The sequence below is a fragment of the Alnus glutinosa genome, chromosome 6 (assembly GCF_958979055.1).
Source record: "Alnus glutinosa chromosome 6, dhAlnGlut1.1, whole genome shotgun sequence".
Classification (NCBI taxonomy): Eukaryota; Viridiplantae; Streptophyta; class Magnoliopsida; order Fagales; family Betulaceae; genus Alnus; species Alnus glutinosa.
The window spans coordinates 29092786-29112225 of record NC_084891.1 but is presented as its reverse complement, the minus strand read 5'-3'; the positions used below and the strand labels follow the sequence as shown (position 1 = coordinate 29112225).

The 19440-nt window shown below is 35.6% G+C and overlaps 2 protein-coding genes and 1 pseudogene across 2 annotated transcripts; 1 reads left to right on the top strand and 2 right to left on the bottom strand.

The window, feature by feature from the left end:
* Window positions 1-605: 605 nt before the first annotated feature.
* LOC133870065 (stemmadenine O-acetyltransferase-like) lies at window positions 606-2266 on the top strand. Its single transcript, XM_062307108.1, has one exon. The coding sequence runs from the start codon at window positions 711-713 to the stop codon at window positions 2073-2075; it is 1365 nt and encodes a 454-aa protein (XP_062163092.1). The 5' UTR covers window positions 606-710; the 3' UTR covers window positions 2076-2266.
* A 1360-nt stretch (window positions 2267-3626) lies between these two features.
* LOC133871698 (stemmadenine O-acetyltransferase-like) lies at window positions 3627-5589 on the bottom strand (annotated as a pseudogene).
* Window positions 5590-17112: 11523 nt separating this feature from the next.
* LOC133871166 (stemmadenine O-acetyltransferase-like) lies at window positions 17113-18701 on the bottom strand. Its single transcript, XM_062308550.1, has one exon. It carries the CDS (start codon window positions 18620-18622, stop codon window positions 17264-17266), a length of 1359 nt encoding a protein of 452 aa, XP_062164534.1. The 5' UTR covers window positions 18623-18701; the 3' UTR covers window positions 17113-17263.
* Window positions 18702-19440: the final 739 nt, after the last annotated feature.

The following is a 19440-nucleotide window of genomic DNA, read 5'->3' as shown; positions in this document are numbered from 1 at the left end:
CACTTGTAGGCTCAAAGTCATTTTTTAATAGGTGAGTCCCAACACGTGAAATATTTAATTAAAATAGAGGGTGAATTGACGGAGACAATGTTCAAATTCAAGATTTCAGCTTTGATACCATATTAAATTACCACTTATCCAAAAAATTTAAATTAATAAAAGTGAATAAATTTAACCATTTAATCAATTATATTAATTTTTTCTAATTAAAAATGTAGTTTTAACCTACAAAATCGCAAGTAAAGGCCATGCTATTTTTATTTGGTCATTTGCACGTGACGCTTTATAATGGATTAGGCCAGTCAAGTTTAAAATGTACAAGTGAAAACAAAGGTGACGTCCTCCAATACGTAACCTGCTCGGAAGTTTTGAGAAAATTTTAATCATATGACTAATTGTGAGTGTGCATATATATATATATATATATATATATTAAGAGAGTTGACACCGTCATAATTGACTTCATCACAACCATATGCTCGATGACTTAGCTCGATCGATCGAATTGGCCGGTGTATATATATATATATATATTAATATTAAGAGAGTTGACCCCGGGTTTTAATTGGAGGTTATATATGCTTGTGGATCACTGAATAATCCTCAACTCTTTTCTGTGAATATATCTTGAGGTTACTTGCCCCGCCTGAGAAAAACTTGCTCTTTTTTGCCGGAGTAAGCTTCCTAAATCCCAGTGTAGAAAGGCTGAAATGGAGGTGGAAATTATTTCCAAAGAATACATCAAACCCTCTTCTCCAACGCCCCCTAACCTAAAAACCCACAAGCTCTCCTTCTTGGACCAGTTCATTCCTACCGCCTATGTTCCCATAATCCTCTTCTATCCCATGAATCAAAGCACGGGCCATTCTGTTGCTGATATTGTCTCTCAAAGATCACAACTGCTAAAGCAATCCCTATCAGAAACCTTAACTCACTTTTACCCATTTGCTGGAAAAGTCAAAGACACCATCTCCATCGATTGTAATGACGAGGGGGTTTACTATGTAGAGGCCCGTGTAAACTGTCATCTTCTTGAATGCCTCAACCAACCCAACACTGCTTTATTCTACCAATTTCTTCGAGGAGAGGCCCTTGGGAAAGAGCTAACCGCTGGAGATCATGTTGCTATGATACAAGCGAGCACCTTTGCATGCGGCGGTATTGCCATTGGGGTCCTTGTTTCCCACATGATCGCTGATGGAACTGGCATGAGTGTCTTTCTCAAAGGTTGGGCTACCACGGCTCACAAGGCCCGTGAAGCTGTATTATGTCCTAATTTTGACGCCCCATCAGTTTTCATTCAAAACGATGCACACTCTAGAGAAGAGTCTAACACTTACACCGCTTTGTTCAATCCCTTCTTCAAATCAGGCAGGTTCATTTCAAGGAGAGTTGTGTTTGATGCCTCGGCCATTGCATCACTCAAGGCCAAAGCAACAAGCCCAAGGGTACAAAACCCAACAAGAGTTGAGGTTGTCTCGGCCCTGCTTTGGAAATGCATGATGGCTGCTTTCAAGGCCACTTCTGGTATCCATATGCCAACTTTTATCATCCATCCGGTGAACTTCCGTCGAAGAGCAATTCCACCATTCGCAGAATCTTTCATGGGAAATTTAATTTGGTCAGCACTCGCATCATGCACGGGCGAGGAGATAGAGTTGCCGGACATGGTTTGTAAGCTGAGAGAAGCAATAACAAAAATCGATGGTGATTTTGTCAAAAGCCTACAAGGTGATGGGGGGTTTGCCAAGCACCGTGAGCTTGTGAAGGAAATGGTTGGGGCATGCGCAAGTGCGGCTAGTTCTAGTGGAATGAATTACATTACGTTTACGAGTTGGTGTAACTTTGGTCTCTATGACATTGATTTTGGGTGGGGAAAGCCGATATGGGTAAGTTTGGTTGGTTCGAACGGCAATTCGGAGGCCGTGCTCCCAAGTCTGGTTCTGCTAATGGACACAAGATCCGGTGATGGAATAGAAGCGTGGGTGATGTTAGATAAAGAAGATATGATTGTATTAGGACAAGACAAAGAACTCCTTGCTTTCGCTTCCTTGGATACTAGTCCCATAAACTAGAAAATATATAGCGATGTAGGCTTGATCATGCATGTTGATCAATAAATTTGTTCGAGTGTTAGAACAATATTATCTAAATGTTTAATTTTCCTTTTCCCTATATGTAATATTGTAATGCCCCTATGACATATAAACAATAGCAGAGTGACTCCCACATATTTCTTATATATCGCTTGGGGAAAAATGCAAAATCGGTCCATGTGGTTTTAAAATGTTTTGAGAATTACTTGTGTTATGCAAAAATAACAAATTAATCTTCACTATCAAATTTCGTCAAAAACTTGACGGATTCTATTAGTATGCCACTTTAGATCCAATGAAATTACGACATGTGTCACTTAAAATAATATATATATAGACTAAAAATTTTAAAAAATATATATTAAAAACTAAATATACAAAATTTGTTAGGGAGACAGTGACAAATTTTTGAATTTTGGAGAGTATATTATATAGTTTGGAGTGAATATTGACAATGAGATGATAGTTTGAAGTAGACATTGACAGTGGCCAATGTCGTGTCTCCCTAATGACAAAAATATCCTTCATAAAATTATTAAAATAAAATAAAAACTAAAAAAATTATAAAATAACAAAAATTTATACAAAAAAATAAATAAAAATAAAAACTGGTTTTTATTTTTCGTTTGTTTTATAATTTTCAGTTATTTTTCGTTTGTTTTTTTTTTTTTAAAAAAAATATTTCTTTTTTTATTTTTATTTTTATTTTTTAAAGTTTTTCTTCTTTTCTTTCGAATTTACATGTTGAGCCGCCCGCTTGGTTGATAGCGGGAAGTTATCGATGTCATTATAAAAATGGACACAAAAAGTCTCTTATTCTACTAGATGCTCAACAAGTCTTTAGGAGGACCAAAGATATTATTAAGAAAGACTTGCTAAGTTTATTAGTATAATTTTGAGATTAAAATATAAAATTGCTTCTTTGACGCTTGGTTCTGGGTGAGAAATCCGTGGGATACCAAAAAAATATTTTATGCTTATGGGCCACTGTCAGTGCTCACTCCAAACAATCATTTCATTGTTAATGTCTATTCTAAACTATATAATATACTCCCCAAACTACAAAAAATTGCCCTATCTCCCCCAAAATTTTTGTATATTTAGTTTTTAATATATATATTTTTAAAATGTTTAGTTTTAATGTTATATATTTTATATTTTTTTTATTATAGGTGACACTCGTTATAATTTCATTGGATCTAACGTGACACATTAATAGAATCCATCAAGTTTTTTGACAGAATTTGATAGTGGAGATTAATTTGTTATTTTGTATAGCACAAAAAACTTTCAGAACATTTTAAAACCACATAGACCTGATTTTGCATTTTTCCCTAAGCGATATACAAGAAATATGCAGAGTCACTTTGCTAGTGTTTATATGTCATAGGGGCATTACAATATTAAATAGGGCATTACAATATTAAATATAGGAAAAATGAAAATTAAACATTTAGATAATATTGTTCTAACACTCAAACAGATTTGTTGATCAACATGCATGATCAAGCCTACATCACTATATATTTTCTAGTTTATGGGACTAGGTTCCAAGGAAGCGAAAGCAATGAGTTCCTTGTTTTGTCCTAATACAACCATATCTTCTTTATCTAACAACACCCACGCATCTATTTCGTCGCCGGATCTTGTGTCCATCAGCAGGACCACATTTGAGAGTACGTCCTCTAAATTACGGCTCGAGCCAACGGAACTTACCCATGTCGGCTTTCCCCACCCAAAATCAAGGTCATAGAGACCGAAGTTACACCAAGAACTCGTAAACGCAATGTAATTCATTCCACTAGAACTTGCTGCAATTGCGCATGCCCCAACCATTTCCTTCACAAGCTCACAGTGCTTGGTAAACCTCGCATCACCTTGTAGGCTTTTCACAAAATCACCATCGATTTTTGTTATTGCTTCTCTCAACTTACAAACCAATCAATAAGATGCAATTGCATGTGCAACATTTTCTATATATTCTGCCAACAATTTATCTCCTCGACCGTGCATGATGCGAATGCTGGCCAAACTAATTAATTTCCCATGGAAGATTCTGCGAATGGTGGAATTGCTCTTCGACGGAAATTCACCGCATGGATGATAAAAGTTGGCATATGGATAACAGAAGTGGCCTTGAAAGCAGCCATCATGCATTTCCAAAGCAAGGCCGAGACAACCTCAACTCTTGTTGGGTTTTGTACGCACGCTTGGGCTTGTTGCTTTGGCCTTGAGTGATGCAATGGCCGAGGCATCAAATACAACTCTCCTTGAAATTAACCTGCCTGATTTGAAGAAGGGATTGAACAAAGCAGCTAATGCAGCGGGATCCGAGTCAGATGATGCTGAGTTGTCAGATTGCACATTGATGGCACTGGATTGTCTAAAGCAGGCAGATCAATGCAAGATTGGTAAGAAATCGTAATCTAACCTAATTGGGGCAATTTTCGAGTGCGTTGCAATATTTTGGCCATAACTTTGGTTACGAGTATCTCCTTCGCGCATAGGTTCCCAATTCGGAAAGCTCTCTTCGGTGCGCACGTTGTGGCCATCGAATTACATTGGTGCGCCTCATTTCGAGCCCAAAATCCGCTGTTTTCCTTCCAAAACCCTAATTTTTTTATGGTAACTTTTCCTTTATCGATTAGGAGGTGATTCTGAGCCCGATTTGGGCTAGATTTTTGGCAACCGACTTATTTTGTTCTATATTTTGTTTTAATAAGGTTATTAGGGTTTTGTTATTTTTGGCAATTTTCAACTATAATAGCCCTACTTGTAAGCGTTTTTCGGTAGACAATTTTGATTAATAATATTTTTTCTCAGAGTTTCTCTCTGTGTTTTGGGATCATTATTTTGTTTTCTTCTTGCAAACTGTCCATTGAATAGCCTACAAAATAATCATTATTCTGTCCGGCATCAAAAGTGGTGTAAGACTCGTCTTTAAAGTATGCATCGTTTTGAATAAAAACTGATGGGGCGTCAAAATTTGGACATAATACAGCTTCACGGGCCTTGTGAGCCGTGGTAGCCCAACCTTTGAGAAAGACATTAATGGCAGTTCCATCAGCGATCATGTGGGAAACAAGGACACCAATGGCAATACAGCCACATGTAAAGGTGCTCGCTTGTATCATAGCAACATGATCTCCCGCGGTTAGCTTTTTCCTAAGGGCCTCTCCTCGAAGAAATTGGTAGAATAAACCAGTGTTGGGTTGGTTGAGGCATTCAAGAAGATGACAGTTTACACGGGCCTCTAAATAGTAAACCCCCTCGTCATTACAATCGATGGGGAGGGTACTGTCTTTGACTTTTCCAGCGAATGGGACAGGTAAAACCGAGCTGAGGTTTCTGATAGGAATTGTTTTAGCAGTTGTAATCTTTGAAAGACGATATCATCAACAGAATGGTCCGTGCCTTGATTCATGGGATATAAGAGGATTATGGGAACATAGGAACGAACTTGACGCCAAACAGAATTGCTATTATTTTGCATGCTATTCAACGGGTAGTTTGTAAGAAAGAAAACAGAATAATGAGTCCAAAACACAAAGTGAAACTATGAGAAAAATATTATTAATCAAAATTGTCTACTGAAAAAACGCTCACAAGCCGGGCTATTATAACTGAAAATTGCCAAAAATAATAAAATCCTAATAATCTTATTAAAACAAAATATAGAATAAAATAAGTCGACTGCCAAAAATCTGGCCCAAATCGGGCTCAGAATCACCTCCTAAACGATAAACGAAAAGTTACCATAAAGGAAAAAAAAAAAAAATCTAAAATTAGGGTTTTGGAAAGGAAAACAGCGGATTTTGGGCTTGAAATGGGGTGCACCGAGCCTAGCTCGGTGGCCACGACGTGTGCGCCGAAGAGAGCTTTCCGAATTAGGGTCATGCGCGAATCGGATACTCGTAACTAAAGTTATGGCTAAGATACTGCAGCGTACTCAGAAATTGTCCCAATAAGATTAGATCACGATTTCTTGCCAATTTTGCGTTGATTTACCTGCTCCAGATAATTCAGGGCCATCAAAAGCAATCTGACAACTAAGCATTGCCTAACTTGGGTCCCCTGCACCAGAGCTGGTCCAAGGAGTGCTTGTGGAAATAATTTCCACTTCCATTTCAGCCTTTCTACAGGGAGATTTAGGAAGCTCACTCTGGCTAGAAAGAGCAAGTTTTTCTCAAGCGGCGGAAGTAACCTCAAGATTCACGGAAAAGAGTTGAGGATTATTCAGTGATATTCCATAAGCATATATAACCTCCAAAACCCAAGTGGCAATTAACAAATCATCGATTTTGGCAGTGTAAACAAATTTAGATATCTTATTTTCATAATTCTTATATAATAATTACACAACAATACTAATGTATCCAATAATTTTTTTTAAAAAAAAATAAAAACTATTGAAAACATCAACAATATTAATATTGTACAATTGTTATGCGGCTAACATATTTCTCAAATTTAATATACACCGGCCAATTCGATTGAGCATATGGTCGCATGTGATGAAGTCAATTATGAAGTTGTCAAGTCTATTAAAATATAATTAGAAAAAAAAAAAAAAAAAAAAAAAAAAAATCTCTTAAAATATATATGCCGATAACATCGATGTTATCATTTAAGCAGAGTGGGCAGATATATAACATCATTTGTATGATTTATTTTTTTTTTTTATACAATTAGTCATGTGATTAAAATTTTCTCAGAACTTCCAAGCACGGTATTGGAGAACGTCACTTTAATTTGTTTTTACTTGTACACTTTAAACTGAACTTAATCCATTATGAAGAGTGCTACAGCCTACACGTAACACGTGCAAATGACCAAATAAAAATAGCTTGGCCTTCCTACCATTTAACTTTTATTACAATTACATGGTATTAGGGCTATTTTAAAGGCATTACAGTCATTTTCTTTTTTTTTCTTTTTTTTTAAGATTATCTGCATGTAAGAAATGTGAATTTAGAATATTTTTCCCGAACAATTGAGGGATCCATATTATGTATATTGGTATTTAAAATCATTATACAACTTTACAACTTCTACACCAATAATAAAAGGTTACAAATATTCATCTCCTTTCTAACTATACATATTCTAACATATAAACTAATGAGAGGTGAGATCTCTTCACCTTGCTAATCATTATCTTCAACTTTACAAACTCTATGAATGGTCTCTTCATTGTCTTCATTGGAATGTTTGTCATTAACACTGTGAGTTTGACCTTTAACAGTCTTCATTATAGAACTTTGCTTTGAATGGAGTTGTGCTTCAACAGCCTTTACTAGGGACGAAGCCAGACATTTTAATAGAAGAGGACCAAATATTTTTTTTTTCTTAAGTAAGGGTTAAATTATATATATATATATATATATATATATATATATATATATATATATATATATATATATATATATATATAAAGGCAAATTTTAAGTAAATTAAACATAACCCAGTTTTGATATTTTTATTATTCCATTCAAATTAAAAATCAATAATTAAGCAAAAGTGAAAAGAGTTTTTAGAAAGAAAAAAAAAAACGTAAAGAAAACCTCTGTCCAAAGATTTAGAAAATAAAAAATAAAAATAAAAAGGGTCTCAGTTATTTTTTCCACACATTCTTAGGAAATCAAGTTTGGTCAAGCTTGTGACTCCTCAAATCCACACCTGTCTTCTTCTAATGCATTACTTGACTAAATCCTTTTCGTTTACTTTGAACAAAGCCTCTACAACTTTGTGAAGATTCTTCCATTTTACCTTCTCAAGCATGTCCATTGTTATCCATGAAATATTAAAAGAAAAAGTTTTGACAATAGTTAAAGAAATGATAAAAGGGAAGGGGCCAAGGATAAAAAAAAAATAAAAAAAAACCTTTATTTATTTTATTTTATTTTTTGTTTTGTTTTACCTTAATTTATTTTTATTTTTTTCTTAAGAGTTGAGGGGGGCCAGGCCCCCCACCGCCCCCCCCCCCCCCCCTCTCTGCGTCATTGGCCTTTATCTTGCGATTTTGTAAGTTAAAAGTACATTTTCAATTAAAATTTTTAACGTAATTGAAATAATGATTAAATTTATCAATTTTTATTAGTTTAAGTTTTTGGGATAAGTGGTAATTTAACATGATATCAAAGCTAAGGTCTTGAATTCGAATCCTGTCTCCGTCAATTCACCCTTCATTTCAATTAAATATTCCAAATGTTGGACATCACCTATTAAAAAATAAGTTTAAGCCCACAAGTAAGGGCAGTGTTACAATAATTGATTACATGATTAAATTGTAGAAAATGTTACGTTTGAGAGTATATTTTTAGAAAATGGTGGCTTGAAAACGTAGAAAAATTTACATTTGTAAATCATAGGTAATAAGGAAGTGTGTTTTTAAAAACGCACATTTTGAAAATGTTATTTTTTAAACCCCATGTTTTGAAACCGTAAAATTAAATGGACCCTTATTTTCCTTAATGAGCTAGTTATCAAAATAGAAAATGTTTACATTATTACCACTTTTATTACAATTTTCTTATAAACGTACGAGGTAGTATTTTAATGGTGAAAAAATCAAACAACAAAATTTGATGTATAAATTTAATTATTGAGTGCTACTAGGAGTACTACATTTTTTACCACTAATTTGTTTAGAAGTTATGTGGCGGTCAATAATTGATTAAATGATTAAACAAAAAATATAACTTACAATTTAAAAATTAGTGGCTGACTTGCCAACCTTAATCTCTTATTTATTTTTCCAATTATGGACTACCTCATCAATTTGTATGAAACTTAATTAGTGTTAATGTGATAAGTACCACATGAACTACCATATAAGTTTGTAAAGAATTTCTAGTAAGAACTGTAATACCCTAAATAACACTATCAGAATTTTATAATTTCCTATGAACCAGAACCGATCAGATTCGAAATGTCCAAACAGGGTTTGAGTTCATCTCACATAAAGTTGTCCATTGCAATTACTGCCCTCGATCTCCATCCATTTAACTCATGTTTGACATCGATCCAAATTCTTTGCAATTACATACGCGGTGCGATGGGTAGCATTACATGTGAGGCCCATTTTTCCTCATCTGCTTTGACAAGTGTTCCGACAGTCTAAGCAAGATTGGCTGCAAACTATCTTGATAGAATTTGAGTGCCTATTTGGTTGCAGTTTTCAAAACAAGTTTTCAGTTTTCAAAATAACAAATTAAACAAGTTTCATTTTGTGTGCAAGCATTTGGGTAGTTGTTTTAACAATGAAAACAAGTAAAAACAAAAATAATGTTCCGTTTGTTTCAACGTAAAATGATTTCCATTGTAAAATAGTTTCGGGGAAGTTATTTTTCAAAAAAATGTTTTTCTTCGAAAACATTTTTTGGTGTTTGGCACGTATGGAAAATCACAAATATTTTTTATATTTTCATTCAATAATATTAACTTATAAAAATCAATTTTTATTCACAACATAGAAATATTAATGTAAAATAATACAAAAATCACCGATGACTAGATTCCGTTTCTAACTGACAGGATTCCGGCCACTTTCAACGGAAATATTTTTTATATTTTCATTCAATCATATTAACTTATAAAAATTAATTTTTATTCACAACATAGAAATATTAATGTAAAGTATAAAAATCACTAATGACCAGATTCCATCGCTAACTGATAGAATTCTAGCCACTTTCATCGGATTCTGGCTACTGTTGCCAGATTCCGACGATAAAGGCCGAAATCTGGACAGTTTCATCGGAATCTAGATTGGCCAGATTTCGGCGAAGGTGGCCAGATTCCAGCAAAGGTGGTCGAAATCTGACCGTTCTGGCAAGATCCCGACTAGATGGCCGGAATCCGACCATTCTGGTCACCAAAATTTGGGCTGACCTGATTTCGGTGAAGGTGGCAGGACGTTGTCGGAATTCAGCATAGGCAAGATTCCGATGGTGGTCAACTGCTTGAAAGTGAAAGTCGATTGAGTCGTTTAAAAAATGGTCGAATGCGTCTGCCGTCTGAGAAAAATGATTTACGTTTTTAAATAACGTAAATCATTTTTCTGAAATTTACTAAGCATTTTTTGTCAAACGAAAATCATTTTTCGGTTGATTATTATTTTCACCTCCACCAAATACTAAAAAATGTCGAAATCATTTTTCAGAAACTATTTTACGCCGAAACAAATAGAGCGCAAGTAAAAACATGAAATGTGGAAAAAGTTTAAAGTTGATTTTTCCAACAAATTGGTAAAAGCGAGTTAAGGTTTCCGATAGGGATTGGTAAAAGCCAAAATTAAAGTAGCAAGCTCTCCGCAATTAAGCAGCGCAAGTATGTAGCTATATATAGTAAGTAGCTTGTGCTGAACTACAACGGAAAAGACTAAACAAAGGAGGTAAGAAATTCAGGAAAATTATTCTTTTACTCGATTATTTTCTCTGTACAATTCGATGTTCACTTTTGTACACATACTATATATGTCGTACGTTCATTTTAGGAATTTACATAAATGAGATTCTGTGCATTGAATCATTTGTGGTAGATGGTGTGATTGGTGCATGTTTGATGGATTGAATGAAGCAAATGTGCAGGAATACCACAAGAATTTACTTCATTATTTGAATTCCAAAAATTTATTGGTAAGAAGGTCAAATTCCACAGCAGTTTAATAATTTTTTCTCTATACCAAGAGAAATTACACTTACCCCACTTCAAATCTACTGCTCTTGTTGCAATGTCTCTTAATATTTTAATTTGGTTAATGTGCATTACTAATTTATCATTAGGATTGCAATTTGTTCATTTCGCCCTTAAAATGCCCATAAAAATATGGAAAATGCCCAAAAAAAGTAATATTTAAAACAAATTAAACTAAAAACTAACCCACGACATGGCCGTGGGTAATGTTTTTTTCTTCCTAATTTTGTCTATTTTTTTCCCTGAATTTTTGTACACGAAGTGAAATTATGCATTTATTTGATGACTTCGTATATACCATGCTCTAACAAGGAGAATGGTATGGATGATATCATCCACTTATTAACACAATTATATTCACAGAACAATGATCTTCGCAGGTGAGAAATACAATTTTCTATTCTATGCATGGGACTCCGATCCAAAGAAGCGAAAGCAAGAAGTTCATTGTCTTGTGCTAACACAATCATATCTTTCGGATCTAACAAAACCCATGCTTCTATTACATCGCCGGATCTTGTATCCATTAGATATATCCTATTTCGAAACACGGTTCCGATCTTCGATTGTACCAACTTGGCTTACCCACATCGGCTTTCCCCACTCAAAATCCATATTGTCATCCGTAATTACACACGAAAGTTACACCAACCGGTAAACCCAATGTAATCCACTTCAAACTACCAAAAAATGTTACTGTCTCCCAAAGACCAACAAAAAGACAAAAATGTCTCTATGAATTCGAAAAAAAAAAAAAAAATTAAAAATTAAAAAGAAACAAAAAAAAAAAATGCATTTTCAATAAAAAATTAAAAAAAAAAATTAAAAAAACAAACTAAAAAAAAAATAATAAAACCAGTTTTTAATTTTTGTATAAATTTTGGTTTTTGTTTTTTTTTTTTTTTTAATTTTAATAATTTTATGAAGAGTATTTTTGTCACTAAGGAGAACATTGACATTTTTTGGTAGTTTTAGATGAGACATTGACGTACAATTGGTAATTTGAAAAGGATATTGACAATTGAATGATAGTTTGAGAAAGATATGTTTACTTTTCAAAAAAAAAAAAAAAATCTCAACCCAATGTTTCACGATAGCTCACAAACGACTAGAACAAAAAGACATCAATTGGTTGTTTCAACGACCCTATTTGGCTCATTGGAGGTAGCTGAATCACCTCATTGGCCATGAGGGTAACTGTCACAGGCTGAATTTTTCGCTCGACAGCATGCCCAGCTCCAGCCCCGTGATGGCCTTAGGCAAAGCACCAAGCAGTCCTAAGCAGCCCCAACACCTTCCCAAGCCACTGTACAGCAAGTTTTAGGAAGCTCCTTTCGCACCAACCCGACGTTAGGGAAATCACCAAGCACCGCACAACACAATACTCAGCGTTTCCTTTTACGAGAGCAACACTTCCCAACCTTTACAATTCACTCGACGAATATACAAAGGAATGACTAGGATCCTTAGACACAATGGAGCCCATAGTCCTTTACAACTCAGCCACCAAGGCTATTACAAGAGATACATGAATGACCCAAGCCACTAAGGCTTTACAAGGAAATCCTTTCCCAAATAGTCACTCACCAAGGTCTTAATGTGGCTAGCCGTCTTCCAGCACACAATTGTTTCCAGCAGCACTGCAGCCCTTTTGGCTTAGGTTCTAGCCACCTTCAACACTTTGGCTTCCAGCACCCTTTGGCCTCCTGCACTTCGGAATGCTAGTCGCCCCTGTAGCACACTTTCTGTTTCCAACAGCCCTGAAGTCCTCTTGACTTGCTCTCAGCTACTCATAACTCTCCAGCATACATGCAGCACTTAACTAATTCTCCCAGCATGGAGCACACTTAGCATAGTCTGTCCAGAGTAAAAGCCAACCCAACAATAAAGCCTCAAGCTTCTATTTATAAGCCCCAGTAGGTCTTCAAGCTCCTGGCAGCGGGCTGCCAACTGGCCCACGCCCACTGCCCTCAATCAAGGCAGCGTGGCATGCTGTCACCACTCAACATGCCCAGCAACCATGTGTCGCATGCTCACTGGCCCAATTTGAATTCAACCAGCAACATGTCTAGCACACCGCCACAAGGCAGCACACATGCAGGTCCTCCTGCAGTCGCACAACAACCCCCACAAGGAGCAGCAGCTCTCCCAATGTCCAAACAGTACACTGCCACATGATTGTCTGTTGCAGTCATGTTGCAGCACACCTTCAGCTTACTACCATGCACTGCCAGCCCTCTAATCCTCAGAGACAAGCCCCCAGCACATTTCAAATTCATCCATCAGCAACTGAGCTACTGTCAGAGCCTGTCAGAGCTCACCCAACAACATGTCTTCTCAATAGACAGCTTGGACAGTGCCCCTGACAGCATCACTGGCACACACAGCAACTACTCAGCCTCATGAAGATCACTTGGGCAGCACCCATGGCAGGGCCACTACCACTTTCAAATCCTTCTGCATGCCCAGCACGTGCAAAAGCCTTCTAGTGCGCACATTGCACACGTGCACAGCACAATCACTTGGGCAGGACAGTGCCACCGCATGGCCACTTCCTTCAGGCACTAAGCAGCGTACTCAGGGACATTCTAGGCACCATGTGGCCCCTCTCAGTAGCATCTAGCAACAGCATCAGGTCAGCAAGCAACTATGGGCTTGGACCACGCCCAGTCCACTCACAAGCCCTCACCAACATATCCTGCGCCCTACAACAGCTCTTGGGCCTCATCAGCATCAGCCATGCACAAGCATGGGTCAAACCAACGAACTCCCTGCAGCATCCTGAGCCTTCTCCAAGCAACAACACTGAGCCATCTTCTCAAGGTCGAGACTCAGCCAACCATCCAGCAAGTAGCTGGTCCATGTGCCCTCCATAAACTTAGCAACATCCAACTTGCTCCCATGGCATGCCTTCCTCATGCCATGGCTCAGCGGTCAGCAAGGGTGCAAGGCACACACCCGTGCTGCCGCACCACAGCCATTGTTAGGGTCGTGATAGTAACTGACCACCCCTAAACTCTTTGAAAGTGGTTTGGGCCAACCGCAAGGCAATGGGTTCAAGAGGGGGGGCACTCAACTCCCTCACCTAGCCATGATAAAAATCTGTAAGACAGAATTAATGCCCATGTGTTCTAATTGGCCTCGTGAAAAAAAAAAAAAAAAATTACAGTTATTTGAGCAACCCTTATAAACCCACGTAGAATTGTCAAAATTTCAAAATCAAAAGGCAAGGGAAGGGCACTGCTTGTCTTGACAAAAATAAAAAAAACACATATGTGAATGCAACTACTGATTTGTTTGTTTCGATGTAAAATGATTTTCATCGTAAAATAATTTCAGGAAAGTCATTTTCTGGAAAATATTTTTCGTCGAAAAACACTTTTCGGTATTTGGTGCGTACGGAAAATCACAAATATTTTTTATATTTTTATTCAATCATATTAACCTATAAAAATCAAATTCTATTCAAAACATATAAATATTAATGTAAAATAATATAAAAATCACCGGTGACAAGATTCCGTCACTGATCGACAGGATTTTGACCACTTTTGCCGAATTCCGGTTACTATTCTGGCCAACCGGTCGGAATACGACCAATTTGGTCGCCAGAATCTAAGTTGACCGGATTTCAATGAAGATGACCGGATTCCAGCAACATTAATCGGATGTTGGTGAATTTTGGTATCGGCAAGATTTCGGTAATGATCGATTGTTTGAACGTGAAGGTTGACTGTGTTGTTTAAAATGGATTGAATGCGTCTTTGGAAAATGAATTTACGCTTTTAAAAAGCGTAAATCATTTTCCGAAATCTACTAAGCATTTTTTGTCAAACAAAAATAATTTTTCGGTTGACTATTATTTTCGTCCTTACCAAACACCGAAAAATCTTAAAATCATTTTACGCCGAAACAAACAGAGCATGCAATACGCCGCTACATTTCTTTAAGTGCTTAAAAACCAACCCTAAAATGCGTAGGCCTCTTAAAAATAATTAATGCCATGAAAAATGGAGTACACGTAGAGAAGATTATATATATATATATATATATACAAAAAAAAAAAAAAAAAAAAAAAAAACCGAAGCAAGAACAATAGTTATTGGACCTGATTATAGTTTTCAAGGCATTGTGATTATGGGGTTGAGGTGGCCTACCCACCCTTTTTTTCTTTTTTCTTTTTTCTTTCAATTTCATTTTTTTTTTAAAGAAAAAATGACAGTATTTTAAACTTTTCATTCCCTAAAAATTCATGTGCGGTGCACATAGGCCTTCTTTCATCCGAAAATACAATAATTATTAACAGATGGATTTCATTAACAGTTTTAAAAACTTAGTAAAAAGATGTTGCCAACTTTTGAACATTTGAAGCTGCAGGGTGTAAACGAGTTGCACCACTCGTGAGTTTATTCGGGATCGGCTCGATTTAAGCTTGACTCGTGCTTGAATCGATTATTAAATGAATCGTTCGTGAACACAAAAATAGGATCGATTATTAAACGATACAAAATAGTATAAACTCGGCTCGACTCGGTTAAAACTCGTGAACCCGCTCGTATAGGGATCGACTCGTTTATTAAGGCTTGACTCGTATATATATATATTATATTAATTTGTTAATATATAACTTATTTTTATAATATAGTATATTAATAAACAATATACTAATGTAAGTATAAATTAAATAACAAATAACAGTGGTCATTAGTCAATATATATTAATTGGTTATATGTATAAAAAATAGTAAAAATGAATAGTATCAATATTTAGTTGTTAGTCATATATATGATATGATGACAATTCAAATACTTAATCATATTATTCATGTAATATAATAGGATTAAAGGAATATATGATCATATAATAATATAACATTGTGTCATATGACATGTAATCATTTTATTATATGTTAAAAGTATTATCATTAGATATTTAATAATTATTACATCATTTATTTATTTTTTTTAATTGTAAGTTATATAGTTTATTTAACATACCAAAAAGTGGTGAGCTCATTTAAAAATTAATATTACATTATATAACATATAAACAATATATATTTTTATTTTTATGTTAAATAAACTATATAACTTACAACAAACTCAGCCGAATCGAACTTAATTTTTAGAACTCGTCATGAGCTCGAGCTCGGCTTGATCGAGTTCATTTAGCTGACTTGAGCTTAATTGTTACCGCTCAAACTCGGCTCGAGTTCGCGATGAATGAGCTCGAGATCGGCTCAGGCTCGTGATGAATGAACTTGAGCTCGTAATGAATGAGCTCGAACTTGGTTTTAGCTCGCTCGAGCTCGGCTCATTTACACCCCTAGAAGCAGGAAAAAAAAAAAAAAATACAAGCATTGCAAGTTCAAGAAAGGGATAAAATATATTTTTTCTCAAAAAAGTCTTTGACGCCCCAAAAAAAAAAAAACCCGTCTCCTCTTCATTTTAACTATTCATTTCATTTGAAATGGAGATATCCTATTCTTAGAAAAAGTCATGAGCGCCGATCATGCATTGAAGACTTGGGGGTTGTTTGGCAAGAACGGGGACAATACACAGTAGTGCATTCTACTGTTCACGATTTTTTTTTTTGTTCACTTTTTCATATTTTTTAATATCTATCAACATCAAAATATTCTTATTTTTTTACTTTTTATATCACATCAATAATTTTTTATTACTATTTAAATAAAAAAATTAGTACAATATAAAATTTTTTCACTTTTTAGTTTATACAAAAAAATTTTATTTTATTTTATGTTATCTTTTTTATTAATTTTAAAATTAACAACTTCACTATGAATATATCTTTTCAAACAAGAACTTGAAGTCAATGGATTTGGAATTCAGAATGCATGGCCATGTATTGTATCTTTGAAAGTATCAAAGACAAAATGTCATTTCTCTTAAAGAGGAGTGACCAAACCCACATATTAGAAAAGCCATTGAGACATGATTCTTACGCAATAATTGCTCAGGAATCAAGAAATATGATTAAATTTCACGTGATGAGTCTCATGATCGGTCCCACGTGAAACTCGGACATTAGCCAAAGCCCTAATGATGGCAAGGCGGGCAAGGAAGCTAGATAGGGTTACAGCTACATGTGCGGGTGATGTGATTCAACGATAGGGAACTGTCACGTAATTGTATGAAAAATAAAAATATAATAAAATATGTATATTTTATCATAGTGCAGTCAATTGCACTTTGGGACACATAATTGCTCTTCATTACAAGCACCTGGAGTAAAACTCATGAACTGCATTAATTATTTTTTACTACCATTAATCTCTAACAAGGAGAATGGTGTGGATGATATATATGTTCCATTAAGCAAAATCTTCCATTTATTTGTTCGTAACCATGATCAAGCCAAACTTAAAAAAAAAAAAAAAAAAAAGTGCCATGATCCTTCCTACGTCACAAGGGCTAGAATGATCTTCACCGGGGAGAAAAACCATTTTCTATTCTATGGGACTAGGATCCAAAGAAGCGAAAGCAAGAAGTTCATTGTCTTGTGCCAAGATAGTCATATCTTCTTTTTCTAACGCAACCCAAGCTTCTACTCCATCGCCGGATTTTGTATCCATTAGAATTATTGCTGTTGGGAACACGGTCTCCGAATCGCCGCTTGAACCAACACCGCTTGCCCAAATCGGTTTTCCCCACCCGAAATCAATGTTATAGATACCAAAGTTAACCCAACTGGTTACCGCAATGAAATTCATTCCATAAGAAGATTCTATTTTTGAGAGCGCTTCATTCGTTGCTTTCATAAGCTCACAAACTTTGGAAAGCCCTCCATCACCTTGTAGGCTTTTTACCAAATCAGCATCGATTTTCATTATGGCTTCTCTAAGCTTGCTCACCATGTAAGGTAAATCTATCTCCTCAGCCATGCATAATGCGCCTGCTCCCCAAAATAAATTTCCCATGGAAGAGTCTGTGAATTGTGGATCAGCTCTTCGGCGGAAATTCACTGAATGGGTCATATAGGTTGGCTTTTGAATACCAGAAGTGGCCTTGGAAGCAGCCATGATACATTTCCATAGGAGTGCCGACACAACCTCAACTCTTGTTGGGTTTTGCACACTTGAGCTGGTTGCTTTGGCTTTAAGTGATGCAATGGCTGGGGCATCAAACACAAATCTCCTTACAATACACCTGCCTAGTTTGTAGGCCTTGGAAAAAGTCGTCATAGCTGCTTCTTTAGAGAATGCATCGTTTTGTATGAAAATTGATGGGGCATCAAAATTAGGACATACAAGTTCAGAGGCCTTACGAGCAGTGGCTGCCCAACCATTGAGAAATGCACTGAAGGCAGTACCATCGGCGACCATGTGGCAAACAAAGACACCAATGGCAATACCGCCGCATGCAAAGCTGGTTACTTTTATCATAGCTACATAATCTCCCGCAACTGGATCTGTAAAAGTCATCGGTTGTGGAAAAAGTTGTTGCAATGATGCCAGATTAGGTTGGTTGAGGCAATCACGAAGATGACAGTTTGCATAAGCTTCTAAATATAAAACCCCTTCGTCATTACAATCGATGGAGAGATCATCTTTGACTTTGCCAGCAAGTGGGTAAAAACGAGTTAGGGTTTCTGATAGGGATTGCTTTAGCAGCTGTGATCTTTGAGAGACAATATCAACAATATGATGGCTTATGCTTTGGTTTATGGGATAGAAGAGGATCACAGGAATATAGATGGATAAATGGACCTGGTCCAAGAGGGAGAGCTTGTAAGTTTTCAGGTTGGGGGGTGTTGGAGAAGATGGTTTGATGCACTCTTTGGAAATAATTTCGACCTGCATTTTCATCTTTCCTTCAAGCAGATATATATGGAAAGCAAACAAATGGATGATTTTCACAAGCAGCGCAAGTATGTAGTAACTAGGTGCTGAGTGGAGTTGTGCCGAACTATAATCACGTTGTAATATATATAGCCTCGTGGTTCACAGAAAAGAGTTGAGAATTCAAGATCTAATACGTGGTAACGTAACGTAACTACTAATTACTTGTAAGCATGGAAATACTATCATAATTTTTTTTTTAAAAAAAAAAAAAGAAGAAGAAAATACTTGTCAATAGTCATGTGCTGATAGTCAAAGTCAACGAAACCATATCCGTAGCTTAAGCAATTACTCTCTCTATCATCATAAATTATTGAAAGATGATTTTTACACATCACTATCACCGTACATCTTTTTGGATTAATCCGGTTTCAACCTTCTTTTTTTTTTTTATATAGATATCCGGTTTCGCCCTTCAACAACGAACAATATGAAAAGTGGAATTTATGGGCTTGTTTGACAAAAACATGTATAGAATAGAACAGAATAGAGTAATGGGTTGTTAATTTTTAAAATTAGTAAAAAGTGATGATGTGATATAAAATAAAATGAATTTGTATAAAAAAGTGAAAAAATTTTGTATTATAATGAATTTTTTTATTTGAATAATAATAAAAAATTATTGATATGATATAAAAAAGTGAAAAAAAAGTAGAAATATTTGGATGTTGATTAGTAGTGAAAAATATAAAAAAATGACAAAAAAAAGTACATAAATAATACTGTAACGAATTGTTCATCGACAAACGAGCCCTATATGTGACGAAGGCCTTTATAAAATATAA